The 15,985-nt window shown below is 49.7% G+C and overlaps 6 protein-coding genes across 6 annotated transcripts; 4 read left to right on the forward strand and 2 right to left on the reverse strand.

The window, feature by feature from the left end:
• Nucleotides 1–73: 73 nt before the first annotated feature.
• Nucleotides 74–1,769, reverse strand: cwc2 (active spliceosome conformation promoter CWC2; the record flags this gene model as incomplete). The annotated part of the gene is made up of 7 exons (XM_016744275.1): nt 74–538; nt 603–639; nt 695–820; nt 871–938; nt 1,011–1,039; nt 1,103–1,128; nt 1,390–1,769. The coding sequence occupies 7 exons, from the start codon at nt 1,767–1,769 to the stop codon at nt 74–76; spliced, it is 1,131 nt and encodes a 376-aa protein (XP_016599988.1).
• A 214-nt stretch (nt 1,770–1,983) lies between these two features.
• On the forward strand, nt 1,984–3,606 carry PEX2_070050 (uncharacterized protein; the record flags this gene model as incomplete). The annotated part of the gene is made up of 10 exons (XM_016744276.1): nt 1,984–2,012; nt 2,063–2,091; nt 2,144–2,158; nt 2,216–2,240; nt 2,293–2,614; nt 2,679–2,788; nt 2,845–2,990; nt 3,049–3,106; nt 3,174–3,338; nt 3,399–3,606. 10 exons carry the CDS (start codon nt 1,984–1,986, stop codon nt 3,604–3,606), a joined length of 1,107 nt encoding a protein of 368 aa, XP_016599989.1.
• A 192-nt stretch (nt 3,607–3,798) lies between these two features.
• On the reverse strand, nt 3,799–5,163 carry cpa1 (carbamoyl-phosphate synthase (glutamine-hydrolyzing) CPA1; the record flags this gene model as incomplete). Its single annotated transcript, XM_016744277.1, has 1 exon — nt 3,799–5,163. One exon carries the CDS (start codon nt 5,161–5,163, stop codon nt 3,799–3,801), a length of 1,365 nt encoding a protein of 454 aa, XP_016599990.1.
• Nucleotides 5,164–6,061: 898 nt separating this feature from the next.
• PEX2_070070 (uncharacterized protein) lies at nt 6,062–8,976 on the forward strand (the record flags this gene model as incomplete). The annotated part of the gene is made up of 4 exons (XM_016744278.1): nt 6,062–6,596; nt 6,661–6,814; nt 7,114–7,235; nt 7,301–8,976. 4 exons carry the CDS (start codon nt 6,062–6,064, stop codon nt 8,974–8,976), a joined length of 2,487 nt encoding a protein of 828 aa, XP_016599991.1.
• Nucleotides 8,977–9,825: 849 nt separating this feature from the next.
• PEX2_070080 (putative DnaJ domain protein Psi) lies at nt 9,826–11,060 on the forward strand (the record flags this gene model as incomplete). The annotated part of the gene is made up of 3 exons (XM_016744279.1): nt 9,826–9,973; nt 10,031–10,701; nt 10,764–11,060. The coding sequence occupies 3 exons, from the start codon at nt 9,826–9,828 to the stop codon at nt 11,058–11,060; spliced, it is 1,116 nt and encodes a 371-aa protein (XP_016599992.1).
• A 348-nt stretch (nt 11,061–11,408) lies between these two features.
• On the forward strand, nt 11,409–13,292 carry PEX2_070090 (uncharacterized protein; the record flags this gene model as incomplete). The annotated part of the gene is made up of 5 exons (XM_016744280.1): nt 11,409–11,558; nt 11,632–11,774; nt 11,838–11,916; nt 11,990–12,404; nt 12,484–13,292. The coding sequence occupies 5 exons, from the start codon at nt 11,409–11,411 to the stop codon at nt 13,290–13,292; spliced, it is 1,596 nt and encodes a 531-aa protein (XP_016599993.1).
• Nucleotides 13,293–15,985: the final 2,693 nt, after the last annotated feature.

Below are 15,985 nucleotides of genomic sequence, written 5' to 3' on the forward strand. Positions count from 1 at the left end.
GGTATCGTTGCTGTTGTACATGAAAAAGTTCGCAATCATGATGGATTAAGGTGCCGCACATACTGCACGTAAATCAATCACTCTCATCGTCGCTGCCGTAGCCGACTAACGGTCCGGCAGTGGCTTTGGGTGCCTGGGTCGTTACCCTTCCACCATTAAGACTCTGCAGGGCTGCAACAGCAGAGCTAGAGAATATGCCATTACTCTGTGGCTGCTGCTGTTGTGCCGAAACTGAAGCAGACTCGATCATCAAAGGTTGTTCAGGTGCCTCAAGCTGAGCGGCCTGGCTCGCATCCTCCAATTGACGGGTTCTGGCATGCCACACATCGTCCGGAACGTCATAGCCCTGTAGTCCGAAAGTTCCCTCGATCTTCTTCCGCTTCTTGGCCTCGGGATCTCGGCCTTCGATCTCTGCTACAAAAGCTGCAGGAAGAGCCCGGCGCACTGCCTCGGCAGCTTGCTCTTCTAACCGGCGTGCCTCGCGCTTCTGTGCCATTGGGTTCGGGTCGACCGTTGCCCATCGTACGTTGAGAATTTCCTATTTGTGTGTTAGCACCTTTGTATCATGTATCGCATCTCACGGGTTGAAATATTGAACTTACCTCATGGTCCAAGCTTTGGTTTTGCATCGCAACTAGACTTTACTAATGTGTTAGTTCGGTACGGACAGAGGGCTTAGGGGGAAGGATCTCACGCAAACTGCGCGTTACTTTCTGACGAGTAGGTCACAAAAGCCACGCCCCGTCCGGTAAGTACTCTAGTTCTTTCGATTTGACCCCATTCCGCGAAATGCCTTGAGCACACTTCCTCGATGTCATCGCTAGATATTGATTAGCGAGAAGATGAAATATAAACTTTCGAGGTACTCACGAAACTGTAATCCGGCCCACGTAGATTGTCCTATTTTGGCGTGTGAACGAGCCTACTCCGGACATATCCTGTTTCAAGTAGCATTAGCGATATGTTCATACCGAAACAACATCTCCCAATCATAAAGATATGATACGCACTTCCTTGTAATCGCTGTGCTTGTCTCTCCCTATAGTCTTGAGTCAGTCGCCCGTTTTGGATTATCAACAGCAAGGCTGGAAATGATACTAACCAAAGCAGTCCATGTTCGGATTGAACCTATAAATGACTTGATTAGCGGGCTATTTTTGTATCCAATGACTCTTAACGAAGTAAAAGAATCCTCGGATCGTGTATGACATGGGAATGACACTAACATATCATGAATTGTCGGTAGACGATGGAGGTATTCACAATCCTGACCTTTCACACAAACACCTCGCGCAAAATGTATGCTAGGGAAAAAGAAAAAAAGTATTAGCAAATGTCCACTGCGATACGCAAGATAACCGGAAAGCCATAATGGATGGATTCTCGTACCAGAAGAATGAGCCCGGAATACGATCAGCGCGAGTGTATCCCGAGTCGCGCGCAATATTGCAGCGACTAGGCGCGGGTTGGCTGAGGCCATATTTGTCGTCGTTGTCGCCGCTTTTGTTGTACCAAATATTATAGTCGAGTCCGGGCTGCTGTGCGGGCTCAGCTTTGACGGTTGACGCGTCGACTTGTATTCTCGCTGGGCGTTTCTTCCTGCGAATAATCTTGGTCTTTTTGACTGTCTGGAGCTGCTGATCTCCTTGCGTAGTGTCATCTGCGGCGCCGGTTGTCGCCACAATCTGCTCGTCGGCATTGTGGTCAAGGGTTTCGGAATTGGTGATAGAGACAGGAGCCAGTGGCTCAGCGACCGATGTATCTGCCATGGTCGTGTTTGTGTTGGAGAGGTTGAGTTGGAAGGTTAAGCTTGAGCTTCAAAAAAAAGGTTGACGTCCGCCGTTCCAACTGAAGTGCTTACATAATGCTTGGCAAGTGCCGCGGGCACATCGGTGGGATTTGGTATTTCTCTCTCTGAGGCACAGCGAAGCAGAGAAAAGGATTTAGTGATTTCGCAGGCGACAAGCCTCAGCAACCGACACGATGGTGAACATTACGGAAAAGATTAAGGAGTATGTTACTTGTTAATTGTTGAATATAGCAATTTGCTGATCTTTTACAGGATCGAGGATGAGATGCGTCGAACGCAAAGTAAGTGTTCTTATCTTCAAAAACCATATATCACCCCGCTAATGACCCACAGAGAACAAGGCGACAGGTAAGATGCTCTTTTGATCGAAGGAAGATGTGATCTAATTTCCAATTTCTAAATCAGAATACCATTTGGGTCTATTGAAAGGGTATAGTCGTAAATCCTCTTCAATTTCGAACATAAACTAACAATATTTCCAGAAAACTTGCCCGGCTAAGAGCCCAGCTCTTGGAGCCAGTGGGAGGTGCTGGCTCTGGCGGTGGTGCGGGATTTGATGTCAGCAAGAGCGGCGATGCACGAGTGGCCCTTGTTGGCTTTCCCTCTGTCGGAAAGTCTACATTTCTGTCTAAAATCACCAAGACTAAGAGTGAGGCTGCAGCCTACTCTTTCACTACCCTGACAGCCATTCCCGGAGTGCTGGAGTATGGCGGTGCTGAGATTCAGATCTTGGATTTACCGGGTATTATCGAAGGTGCCTCCGAGGGCAAAGGCCGTGGTCGCCAGGTCATTTCGGCCGCAAAGGTGAGCGGGCTAGCTTTTCTAATGGGAAAGAGTACAGATACACTGACGAAATTTTTGCTTCTAGACAAGTGATTTGATCTTGATGGTTCTGGACGCCACAAAGCGTGCCGAACAGCGAGCCTTGCTCGAGGCCGAGCTGGATGCTGTGGGCATTCGGCTGAACAAGGAGCCGCCGTATGTCATACCTTATCCGAAGTCGTGTTTGAAATCAAGTACTGATACAATCCTAGTAATATCTACTTGAAAATCAAGAAGGCCGGTGGCATGAAGATCTCCTTTGCGACGCCCCCAAAGAGTTTGGATGAAAAGATGGTTTACAACGTGCTCCGGGATTACAAAATTCTTAACTGCGAGGTACTCGTACGAGATGAGAATGGTATGTGGTGCTTTGATGCAACAGCCAGGCCAAATCACTGATTGCAACCCCGTTATAGCTACGATCGACGACTTTATCGATGTGATTATGAAGGACCACCGCAAGTACATCCGCTGGTAAGATTGGCACTAATGATAACTGATATCCAACTGGCAAATGCTAACCTTTCTCCTTTTCTGCTAGTCTTTACGTCTACAACAAGGTCGACAGCATCGGCCTCGAATTCCTTGATGCCCTTGCCCGTGAGCCTTACACAGCTGTCATGAGTTGTGAACTTGACCTCGGCGTGCAAGACGTTGTTGAACGCATCTGGAAGGAACTGAGACTAATGCGGCTTTACACAAAACGGTATGTTATATCCATGACTTTTAGTTTCATTGATGTGTCTGACGAGTATCGTATCTGTAGAAAGGGAGAGGATCCTAAGTTCGATGAGGCGCTCATCGTACGCAAGGACTCCACCATTGAGGATGTTTGTGACCAGATTCATCGCACAATCAAGGACACATTCAAGTATGCGATGGTGTGGGGAGCGAGCGCGAGACATGTTCCGCAGCGGGTAGGATTGGCACATATGGTGGCTGATGAGGATGTGGTATCCATAGTGGCCAAGTAGAAATTAGGGATCGAGAGCGATGATGAAAATGACACGACTACAAAGAGCTTGGGTATGAAAGTATGTTTTCAATGCTGTTGATTTCATATCTATCCATGAACCTATGAACAAAATACACAAAATAATATTCACCCAAAAATCCAATTTATCCTCCTAATAACCCGAACTCCTACTGCAAATACGTTGGCATACTTAGGCAGCACCGGCAGCGGCAGCAGCGGCGGCAGCAGCCACCACGTTCTGCTGGCCAATGGTGGGTTGGACACCCACACGCTCCTTGGCGAGCAGGTCGACCAGCAGAGGGCTGGGACGGCTGTCACGCTGGGGGTAGAGGCCAGCCTGGCTGTTCTTGTACTTCAGCACAGAGTCCAAGTAGATATCGAACAGGTAGGATGAGTCAAGAGGACCGCCCTTGGCCTCGGGGTGGAACTGTGTGCTGAAGATGGGACGAGACTTGTGGATCATGCCTTCGTTGCTCTGGTCGTTCAGGTTGACAAAGTACGGCTTCCAGTCCGAGGGCAGAGTCGAAGCATCAACGGCATAACCGTGGTTCTGGCTGGTGATGTGGCAGCGACCGGTGCTAAGGTCAAGAGCGGGAATGTTGTGAGCGCGGTTTCCGTACTTCAGCTTGATGGTGCTGGCACCGGTGGCAAGAGCCAGAAGCTGGTGGCCCAAGCAGATACCGAAAATGGGGACCTGGGAGGTCTCCATTAGACGCTTGAGGTGGTAGACGGTATCCTGGCAGTGAGTTGGGTCACCGGGGCCGTTGGAGATGAAGACACCATCAAAGTGGTGGGCGACCTTGTGGATGGGGTAGTCGAAGGGGAGGACAGTGACACTGGAGCCACGGCCGACCAAGCTGCGGAGGATGTTCTCCTTAACACCGCAATCGATGACAGCAACGTGGGAGTGAGGATCAGCAGCAGCAACGTGGAAAGGCTGCTTGGTGCTGACCTGGCGCACCAAGTGGATTTGCTCAGGGTCAGTGAAAGCCTCGTCCTCGTTGGCATCGTACTCTTCGCCGACGGTGATACGAGCCAGAGAAGAGCCTTGCTCACGCAGGTAGGTAACAATAGCACGAGTATCAACACCAGAGATGGCGGGGACACCTTCACGGGCACACCACTCGCCCAGACTCTGGACAGCAGTCCAGTGGCTGTATTGCTCAGCGACATCGGCAACAACAACACCAGCTGCCTGGAGGTTGGGGGACTCGAAGTACTTCAAGAGTCCATTGGGATCCTTCTCGGCGGAAGGAACACCGTAGTTGCCGATCAGAGGTTGGGTGAAAACCAGAATCTGACCGCGGTATGAGGGATCGGTCAGGGACTCGGGGTATCCAACCAGGGAGGTAGTGAAGACGGCCTCGCCGGAGATGTTGGAGCGAGCACCGAAAGATTTGCCAGAGAACATTGGACCATCACGGATAGTGAAGGTAGCAGGCTCCATAGCGGCACGCTGACGAACAGTGGCCATGAATCGAGCTTGAGCAGGGGGCTTCATGGAGGCGAAGGCAGAGGCCCGGGCAGGCATTGCCTTGAAGAGGTTGGAGATCATTTTTATTTTATAGGTAGTAATTGTAAATCAGTAGAAAGATTTGTGGTGTTCAGTTGATGTTGGCTTTCCAAAGGTGGTCCGAGATATAGTCCTGGGAGGTGAAAATCGAGGGTGCCAAACACATAAGCGCGACTGAGCAGGTGGCAGTCAGGGTATGGTAAAGAGAAATGGGGGGGTTCGCTATTTAGCGCAACATGGAGATATTTTTTGTTGAGAATTGGGAGTACAGAAACAGGGAAAAGAACGGAAAAGAAGGGAAACAAGAGGTTTTTCACCCCCGACTCCGTGGGCACGTGCTCTCACCGACTTTGCCGGTGTCGGCCAATCGGAGCGCGTCAAAATTCTGTTATCGGCTTAGGAGATCTGACTCATCCAATCCTGGCACGCCGGGTTCGGCCTGGATAATGATATCTCCAGGGTTATCAGGCACAAAGAATTGGTCACCCTTTTCAATAGGATCATCACATTTATATAAGTTTTAAGAATTGAAAGATAGGGAATACCAATCATTGAGACAGTTTCATAATGACTTGGATTCTGTCGACTATACACCGTACACCGTACACCAACACTACAGATTTTTCCCCACCTAGCACATTGCAGTAGCCCTGCACCTTGCCTGCGATTGACCACTAGGAGGTGCTCAATTATCGGTCTTCTGTGTGGGAAAGTCGCCGTTCAATTACAGAATATCGGTAGGTTCAGTTATGTCGTACACGGGGTTCCTTTAGGCTCGGTGTAACACGTAGTGCTCATGAAAAGCAACGTTGGCGGCCATGGGCAACACCACGGCACATTATTGAGATGAAGGTAGCACCAGCTATAAGAACCACCTTGAATACAAGGCAAAATGATCAAGACAGGTAGCCTCTAGTGTTTTCAATCCAAAAATTAAACAATGATTTTGTCTCAATATCTATCCTATGCCCTATTGGCATTCCTCTTACCCTCGGCAACTTTTAGTCGCTCCATCCGCTCAACCTTTGGGGACAGCACCCAGGGCCCACTTCTGAGGTCAGGATGTGATGATGGCACTGGAATTGTTGATCCAGATGGCAAATGCAATGGCACTGGGGTTGTAGACGACCCAATACCCCATGACCGAGAAGGGTTCAAGTTTGAGAACCCATCCACAGATTGCAAATATGCGTCTCAACCGCACATTTGGGACTCATTCAAACATCTTGAGAAAGACATGAGCAAGCTATTCACGCTAATTCACAAAAATGTCAGCTTCACTGTTGTCGGGCATCACCCAATCGCCGGCCGCTACCACGACCTAATGCACTTCTACGTCAACGCTCTGCGTCGAGTCAGCATGCTCTTTTTTGACCATGCAGATCTGTTTGAGATCCACCCCCAGGAAATCTACGGCGGATGTAACGCTGAATGGTCAGTGGAGGAGATTCAGTTCAAAGGCTTGATGAATTCTGGTGAGTGAAGAGATATATATAAATATTTATCTTCATGGATTGCTGTTTTACTGACTAACTACAGGCGACATGTTCGATATCATCAATGTCTGGTTCACACGCTGGGATAATGGCCAGATGGTCGAGATCCGCACGTATATCGATGCACCGATGATCATGGATGCGCTACACAAGAACGAAATATGGTGGAATGGCACAACCCTCCGGGACAATCTTCAGTATATGCCGGGGCCAGCGGGAATGCCAGATTTAAAGGAAATTGAGAGAATGATGGGATATCCAGATGGAAGCAAATACAAAGATTAAGCCAAAATATGAATGGCGAAGAGAGGAAAAAACCAAGTATACCTCGTCCGTTGGTGTAGTTTTGTGTAGTTCAAATTGAAAGAGGGAGATGTCTAATTTGCTTGGCAGCCAATCTACCCAACCAACTCCCCGCAATGTTCCCCGTAATTTTCCAAATATGTCCGAGTCAACGCCTCGCAAGCGCTCGCGTTTAGCCTGCACTTTGTGTCAGTCGCGAAAGCGCAAATGTTCCGGTGGGCAACCTTGTAGCACCTGCGCCCAAACTGGAGCGGAATGTCAATACAATGCGCGCAAGAAACGCGCCAGATCCCATAGTCTGTACCGAGCGGGCCTGTCAGTCAGTGAACGACCTACAGATGGCTGGTCCACTGCAGTTCCAAATACTATCAGTGCCGTAGCCAACCCTACGGTACAGGCTTCTCCCCGTCGTACAAGCAGTTCCGAGGGCGTTACCAATTCCCTACAGGCCAATTCTGGGGCCGCGTTTGTTCGCAAACTTGGGCTCAAAATTGATCCGGCACATGCACCGCGATTACAGTTGTTTGCCTGGAACATCGGCGAGAGACCGAAATCGCCAACACTATCGTCGGCGCTTCCCTCAGTGCCCATCACGGTGCCGCCGCCGCCGCCCACTATCACCAAAATCATATCCCAGGAAGAGATGCGGCGGTTAGCAGCGATTTACTTCGAGAAAGTCGATCCATGTTATACATTTCTGGACCGTAAGACGATCTTTTATCGAATCGCAAAGCGCTGGGAACCTTCGTCATCTCCTATTGATTTTGCGGAACAGCCCAATGATGCTGTACTATGTGGTGTGGCTGCCTTCGGGTATCTATTTTCGCGGCGTGAGATCATAGGAATTGAACTTAGACTTATTGAGACCGCGCGGATTCTACTGGATAAGAGCATTCTCGCAGCGGAAACACCTTCGGTCGACATCGTGACAGGGTGGGTGTTGCGTGCTGCGTATCTACGCATGACAGCCTCTCCACATGCTGCATGGATGGCCAGTTGTACACTGATGCATCTCATCGAAGCTACAGGATTGCACATTGAAACATCAGATCCCGAAGCAGCAGACCTGCTCCAAGCATCACCACCCGAGACACATGGTAGCCAAGATGGCGACATGGAACACCAGGGCACCAGCGACCCTGAAACCCGGCGAAGACTCTTTGGCATGGCTCGCCACCTTAACACATGGATTTCCTTCGACCTCGGCCGCTCCCGCGTTGTCCTTCATGGCGCCACAGCTCTCTCCCCCACAAGCACACCCCCATCCCGCAACCCACCACAGCAAGCACCACCCCGAGTCCCACGCGCAGACATCTTCCACCTCCTCCCACTCTCCGAAAAGCTCGACCCAACTGGGCCATCACCACAAGACCTCCCAGAACTCGAAACAGCCCTCACCTCTGTGCTGGATATAATCTACTCCGAACCCTCGCTAATCTTAGTCCAATGCAACCTAATGCTTTGCATTTATCGCCGTCTCCGCGCTCTAAATCCACACGGCCCACTATCCTCTAATCTCCTTGACCGCGTTCTTGCACTGGCAGGCCGCGGGCTCCGTGCCGCTCGAGGAATGGTCGCCTCAAGCTGCCCCTGGCACCAAGTTGCCAACGTTCCCTTTCAAGTCGTCTGCTCACTTCTAGCGATTGACAATCGGGCTGCGTTGGCGCTGCTCGCTGATGCGATGAGGACTCTACGCGAAGTTCTCGCTGCCTATGATACAACTTCTATGCGTGTGGCCTACTCTACGGCATACCTACTTATTGCGTTGCATCAGCGGCGAAAGGAGGATGATACGCGTGCTCTTGCTGAGGTGTTGCGGGTCAATGCTGCTGCCGCGGCTCCAGCGGACAACCAGAAAGACAAGCAGATTGCACAGATACCGTTGGCCGACCGGAGCCAAAGGCAGGAGCAAGCTGCGCCAGACGCGCTGGTATCAGATGCGGAATTCTCATGGCTGGGTGATCTGATGATTGATATGCCTAGTCTGCAGAACTTTGACCTGGACCAATTTTTAATGACGGATGTTCCATGGCCTTTACCTGAGATGGGGATTTGAGGTAGTTTGATCGGAGTTTTCTAGGCTCTGATGCACTTATTGCCCAGATTGCACCACAATTCCCATTTGCTCCTGCCATCGGGGAGTACCAAGAACCCTTCCTTCCTGATTCCGACGGGCTAACCACTATAACCCCCCCCCCCCCCCCCCCCCCNGGCTTTCCCTTCATATTCATTTTCCTCTTCTTTAATTATCTCCACGGAACACTGTGGCTGTGGAATGGGATAAATAGGAGAATAGAGAGAAGTAGACAGACGTAGGTATCCACTCCACCAACGGCCAACGGGTGGAATTGTAGATCATTTTCCAAACTCCCAACTCAAAATGAAAAATGGAAATTGTATAGAGATCAAGAAGATCAAAATGAGGCTTTGGATAGCATCTTCAGACCTCTTCTGATATGTTCAAGTCAAATCGGTCGAGTTGCAGTTAATGTCGAATCTTCTCGAAAGTTCGATTGTCCTAAGTCGCACACGTCAAGACTTGATGCCTGACGTCACTTGGGAGACACCTTGATCACTGGCATTCAAGTACATGTACATTCACGTTCTTTGCTGCAGGCCTTTTGTGCTTTATTTCTTCTCCAATCTCATGACCTTCAAACCGTGCTTTTCCATATTCCTTTAATTCTCAATTCCCTCAATTCCCTCTAATACGCATGTTCTGCATTTCTGCATCGAACCTTCTACATCATTCGCGAAGTACACCGCACCATCTCTCAGTTCCCATGCAGGATTCTTTTTCCTGTTAGAAATCACCGTTGATTCATAAGTGTACACCTCCGCCTTGAGGCCACGCCCTTTGAAATACCTTTTGCATTTTCTCATAAATCAAATCTTACCCCGCACTATGGTTGCCGAGAGCAAGCTCTACGACGCTCTGAGCGTCAAGCCCGATGCCACGCAAGATGAGATTAAGAAAGCATACCGCAAGGCAGCATTGAAGCACCACCCAGACAAGAACAAAGACAATCCTCAGGCTGCTGATAGATTCAAAGGTACATTACCCCGCACAATTTCGATTTTCCAGATATGACTAACAATTTCTTAAACAGATGTATCGCAAGCCTACGAAGTCCTATCCGATCCCGAGAAGCGTAAGGTCTACGACCAGTTCGGCCTCGAATACCTGATGCGTGGCGGCCCCCCACCGCCCCCGCCAGGGGGAGGCGGAGGCGGCCCAGGTGGCTTTGACGGTGGCATGCCCGGAGGATTCAACTTCGGCGGCATGCCTAGCGGTGGAGGAGGCCGGAAATTCCACTTCTCCACAGGTCCTGGCGGTGCCGGTGGGTTCAGTTTCAGCGATGCCAATGACACTTTCCGCACATTTGCCAAGGACGGCGGCGGTGGCATGGGTGGCATGGGCGGCATGGATGAAGAAGATATTATCTCGATGCTCGCAGGAGGACTGGGCGGCGGCGGTGGGGGCGCTGGCTTCCGTAGCAGCCGTCCGGGATACTCGAAACCGAAACGCGCACCTACACCTGAGCCAACTATCATCGAGAAAGACCTACCGCTCACTTTGGAGGAAATCTACAATGGTACCTCTAAAAAGGTCAAGACGAAGAGCAAGGCCTTTGATAGTATGGGCAAGCTCACCACCAAGGAAGTGACTTTGGAAGCCAACATCAAGCCTGGGCTGCGTGCTGGTTCAAAGATCAAGTACAGAAACATTGGAGACCAGGAAGAAGGGGGACGACAGGATGTTCACTTGATTGTAAAAGAGGTATGAGATCGCTCCTGACTGACAAATACACTTGACGAACCATTGCTAACAACCATTTACAGATCGACCATCCTAGTTTCAAACGTTCTGGTGACAACCTTATCACAGCGGTCGATCTCAGCCTGAAGGAAGCACTGACTGGCTGGGACCGCATTGTACGCACCATCGACGGGAAGTCAATTCGTGTGTCCAAACCCGGTCCAACCCAACCCGGCCACGAAGAGCGTTATCCTGGTCTAGGCATGGTGAACTCCAAGAACCCCAGCAACCGCGGCGACCTGATAATCCGAGCCAATGTCAGCTTCCCCACTAGCTTGACTAGCTCCCAAAAAGACATTCTCCGGGATGTGCTGCCTTGAAAAAGGATTTGATTTAATTGCATATACCTGGCGTTTGGGGTGAACGGGGAGTATTTAATGACAATGACAATGACACGAACAAACATCTGTATAAGGTTATAATTTCTTTTGTTCGACAGGCTAGACTTCATGTATGAATTGTATGAATAGAAGGTTGCCCACTCGGACAGTTTAGAAGGCTTCCAAGGTTGACTTGACCAAATAACGTAATATACGCATGTGTTGTAGTCTAACCCAATTGAGCGAATGCGGAGAAACCAGTGACACCTTGGAGAAACCAACATTGGTATTCGTCACTTTTGTTTACTTTCGTTTCACTCGATATCCCTTGATCTGTTCACATAAACCATGAAACGAAGAATCACCTTCATCCAGCGCGTCGATGCCGGCTTCGACCCGCAGCAAGCTGAGTTAACCGCGTCATCCCTCTCCGTCCGCGGCCTGGACGCCGCACGGGAGGATCGCATTACGGTCGGACTAGACGAGCTCCCACAGGAGGTGAGAAGGGGTTATCGATCGCAGAACCTATTAAGAACTCGGCATCGCTAACCTGGCTATTTTCTTGTGTTAGTTGCGTACTGTCCTCGAGCAATCTCACGAGCTCCACCTCCGCTGGGCCTCCGAGAGGTCTTTTGATGCTGTCGTGCCATTCAGCAGCCGGATTTCGCCTGGTCTGCACGTGCATTATACTCCGCTCGAGTCGGAATCGTCTTCGTGAGCTTATTTCTACATCTTGGGCTTGGGGGAAATGCGATTGACTGATTTGGTTATCGATAGGGAGGCGCTGTGCACGCTGCTCCGCACGATAGTCGCGCCCAACAAAGACGCTCAATACAAGGGTTGTTCGAAGCAGGAGGTACCTCACACTTGTTTCTTTTTCTTTCGGGGAAATTCCCTGGCCATGTTTTGCATGTGTTCGATCTGACCAGGAATCTGCTACACAGGAATCGTTCATTACACCCCCGCTTCTCTCGACACAATTCGCTTCCTCGACCTCCCTACAATATCACACTCACCTCCCTTCCATCCAGCCTCTAGTCAAATATATTCAGAATACTATCTGTGACCAGAGTCCTACAGATGGCCCCGAGTGCGACACCGGAGCCAATGCTCTCCTCTCTGCAGACTCGGTCGATATCGACTATGACAGCAGTTCGCACACCTTAACCGTATCCGGGCTTTGGACTAGGCCACCAACAGGCGGGTGGACGGATGAAATTAAGAAGCCAGCATCCGCCGCCGATCAAGTCGAGTTCGGTCTCTTGGGCGCCGACGCAGGGCTTGAGCCAGAGGAGATCAAGATGGGCGGGCTGTTAGCGGTTGTCGGACAGGACAAGAAGCTAAGTATGTGCTCTCGGAATTTCTGATATCGCTTGCCTTTTGTCTAAATCTATCCCAAATGGCTCGATTAACCTTTATATAGAACCAACCATGTTCTCATTCCCCTCCCGCCACCAACCTCTCACTGAACCATCGAGCTACACCGTCTCATTCGCTCCTCCAACTGGTCTCCATCCAAAAATGTCCATATCCATGCCCCGATCATCCCTCAAACGACCGCCAGCACCCAGTGACGCAACCTGTGCTCTACACACATACCTCACACTCCCCTCCACCATCTTTGGAGATCAATACCAGCTCGCAACAACAGATCCGCTCTTCCTTGAGTCACACAATCTCGTCGCCCTGCGTGCCTTGGCAGGTGAAATGGATCTTGAAGCCCCAGACTGGGTTGTTCAGCGCTGGGGCTCCAATTGGCTCCTCGAACTAGCAACCCCCCCAGAGATCGAAGACGCGGTCAGCACACCAGACCCCTCGAATTGGACTGCCACTATTCCTCTACACCTGCGCTACCTGCCGCCATCCGAAACAGGATACCGCACTGCCCACGTCCCTTGGCCTGTTGTCTTCTGGGCCTGTACTACTGAGGACGATACGAAGATGGGTATCAACCCCTTCGACCGCACAAACCTTGGCTGGGACGGCTTGTTCGGTCCGCGAACCCTATTTTACCAGCTTCAGCCTGCAGGTGATCGTCTTGTTGAGGAGATCGATGTGCCGGTTCTACGACTTGAGGGCAATGGCTACTTCCAGGGTAAACACATCGAGCTTGGCACTTGTGTAGTTATCTCTCTTGGGTTTATGTGGGTGCTTTGGCGACTCGCTCTTGTTTCTTGGTCGTCTGGCATTGGAAGTAAACGGGCCGAGCCTGTGCACAACAAGAAAGAATGATTGGTTTATATGATACTGGATGGTTTATTTACTACCGTTGACCTTTGCCAACTTTTTTCCTCTTGATTTCAGAGTGTTCGTCTTACGAGTTTCTTGATGAGAAGTCCTAAAGCATGGACCTTTTTAGTATTATAATTGATGACCTAGTACTGGCACGAGGAAGAATGAAGTTAAAATACAGAACAATCCGGTGTACAGAACATTAAGAAACTTCTGACTCTCGGATATTGCATGAATGTGGATCTAGCAAGTCGAATCATTAGTGCGATTACTTCTCAGATGGACATTGATATGAAAAAGCGAAGTCTGCTCAAGGGCTGGGTTAGAGTAGGTCTATCTCAGCAAGGCGCATAAGGATCAAGACTTTACAGCCAACGACTATCAGCCTTTTCACTCATTTCCAGATATCTTGAGCTCCTCGAGGCGAGGAAGAATGAATATGATAGCATGGGGAACATCGAGAGTAAAAGGCTCCTTGACTTCGATGATATCTAGGACTTCGAGTGATCCCATCCAAAGCCTCAGCGGAATGATATATGACCCTCATGAAAGGGCCCGGCAAACAAAGGTCAAGACGACAAGTTGATGGCAAACAAAACATTCTGTGCAATTTGGTATGCTCTGTTGTAGTTATCTCAATTGTGGGCGATCCAGCAGCTCGCTATAGACGCATAGGTCATCATCTCGGAATCGAAAAGCCTTAGCGTATGTTGGTAATTGATCGTGGATTTCTTGGTTGATGTGTGTCCTCTCCAGTGATAGCAAAGAGTAACAGATGTGCCTTTCCCAGTATAGCTGCCTCCTTGGCCAACGGATCGACGGTGTTGTTTCCGGACAGGGCATTGAGCGGTGCCCAGGTATTCACTATAGTCAAATCGATGTGCTGTGGTGTCTTGGTGATCCTGCCGGCTTGTAGAATAACATGGATGACCTGTTGTTCAGCCTTGTTCCATGGGGTTTGGATGGCTTGTAGTGCTGACATGGTGTCACTGAGTATAGTGGCGCGTCTAACCAGCGTGTGGAAAGCTCTCCAGTGTAGGAGAATAACCTCATTCATGATCTGGATGGCGCAAAGAATCCCAATTAGCTCTCCAGTGTTCAGACCATCGATATATGTGGTTGAGGTTGACGAAGTTGCTGATATTTAGTTAAGAAGGGATCGTCCGAGGTTGTCATTCATCTGGTATACCGTCAATTGGCGTTGTGGTGTAGTAAGATGAAGTAAAAGAGTGATAGTAAGATTTGATTGTGATTGTATGAAAATGGAAGGCAACTGCCATTAATATTGGTGACTAGTAGAGTACATCACCAGGGGCCTAGATGCAAAATACCATCGCACTAGCTCCCATACAAGTAATTGGCAGATCTGCCATAACTTCAGAATGGCATCCTATCACTGAGAAGGGTCCCCTGGTTAGTAAATGTAGATTCTGTAACGAGAAAGACCTCATCCGTACAAGAGGGTGCTTTGCATAAGTCATGACTGGCGTCGCAGTGGTAGATGTTCCACATTCACGGTCTCATCGTCTCGTTTCCCTTGCACGATTGGCATGTTTGGCCACCATTTTGTAGGAAGACATAGCAAAGTGCCCATGAACACCTTAAATGATATGTCAGGCAATGATTGCTGTGATGTATTATGGTTGAGGCAGGGTTCGTTCATTGGTTTCTCGTTTCTCATTTTTCAGGGGTCTGAATAGAGGGCTGGGTGGGTGTCGGCCTGAAAAGGGCTTGACTGCGATAAAAGCCCAAATTAGCAAGTGTCAATAACTAAGCAATAGATGGGATTGACTCAACAAGTTCATGCACTTAAAGTGCTGCCTCCTTGTTCCCTTGAGAGAACTGCTCTCTATCCTCGGTCCAGCGCTGATCAGGAAGGCCCCATGTAGATTGGTATCCGCACATTGAGTCCAGCTCAAAGCACCACCGCAACCTGTCGAACAGCGGGCACTGCATCTCGGAAGTGATATCGTATGTCACCAACCGTCCTGTCTTGCCTGGGCTCACTCGGGGCTGTTGAGGGGTAGCAAACGGCGACAGTCTTGCGAGCCAGCCAGAACGGCGTGGAAAGGCCATTCTCTTTGTTGGAATTTCCCAGGAGTAGAAAGTTTTGTTATCTATGAGATCCAAGGTTAGCAGGTTCTGATATGGGAGTGCTTGTCGAGGTGCCACAATTCACGAGTCTGAGTCTGGTCAAATGGAGGAAGGGGACTGGCCAAGAATTGTGAACACTCACTGTAATTTAAGATAGATCGGAGATTTGTTGAAATGTGTGGCAGTTTGTTGTAACAACGTGCATTTAAAGAGACAGGTGTAGGGACGGGACCTTGATATGAAGAGTAGGAGCACATAGGCCTGTATCCAGATTTGACACACAGATCTCCAAGTTCAACTTTGTGACCGTTTGTACGTAGGCAGCGTCAAGCACGCTGTATTTATCCGAGGCCAAGGCTATTCGTACAGGGCAAGTCAAACTACCAGTCAATAGGAATATACAAGCGTTTACAAAAGCACAGTACATATTGAAGTATCCAGTATCAAGTTCTATTCCAGTTCTAGATAATGAGGACTTGCTTGGTTTCACCATAAAGGCTACTCATCCTGAGCACCACGTAAAGGTGCAAGTCTTGCTCAGGTGCCACACACAGGACCCGTGTAGCTGGGTTGGTGCAGGGGAGGGAGGGAGGGAGGGA

Source organism: Penicillium expansum (genome assembly GCF_000769745.1).
Source record: "Penicillium expansum strain MD-8 chromosome Unknown contig225, whole genome shotgun sequence".
NCBI lineage: Eukaryota > Fungi > Ascomycota > Eurotiomycetes > Eurotiales > Aspergillaceae > Penicillium > Penicillium expansum.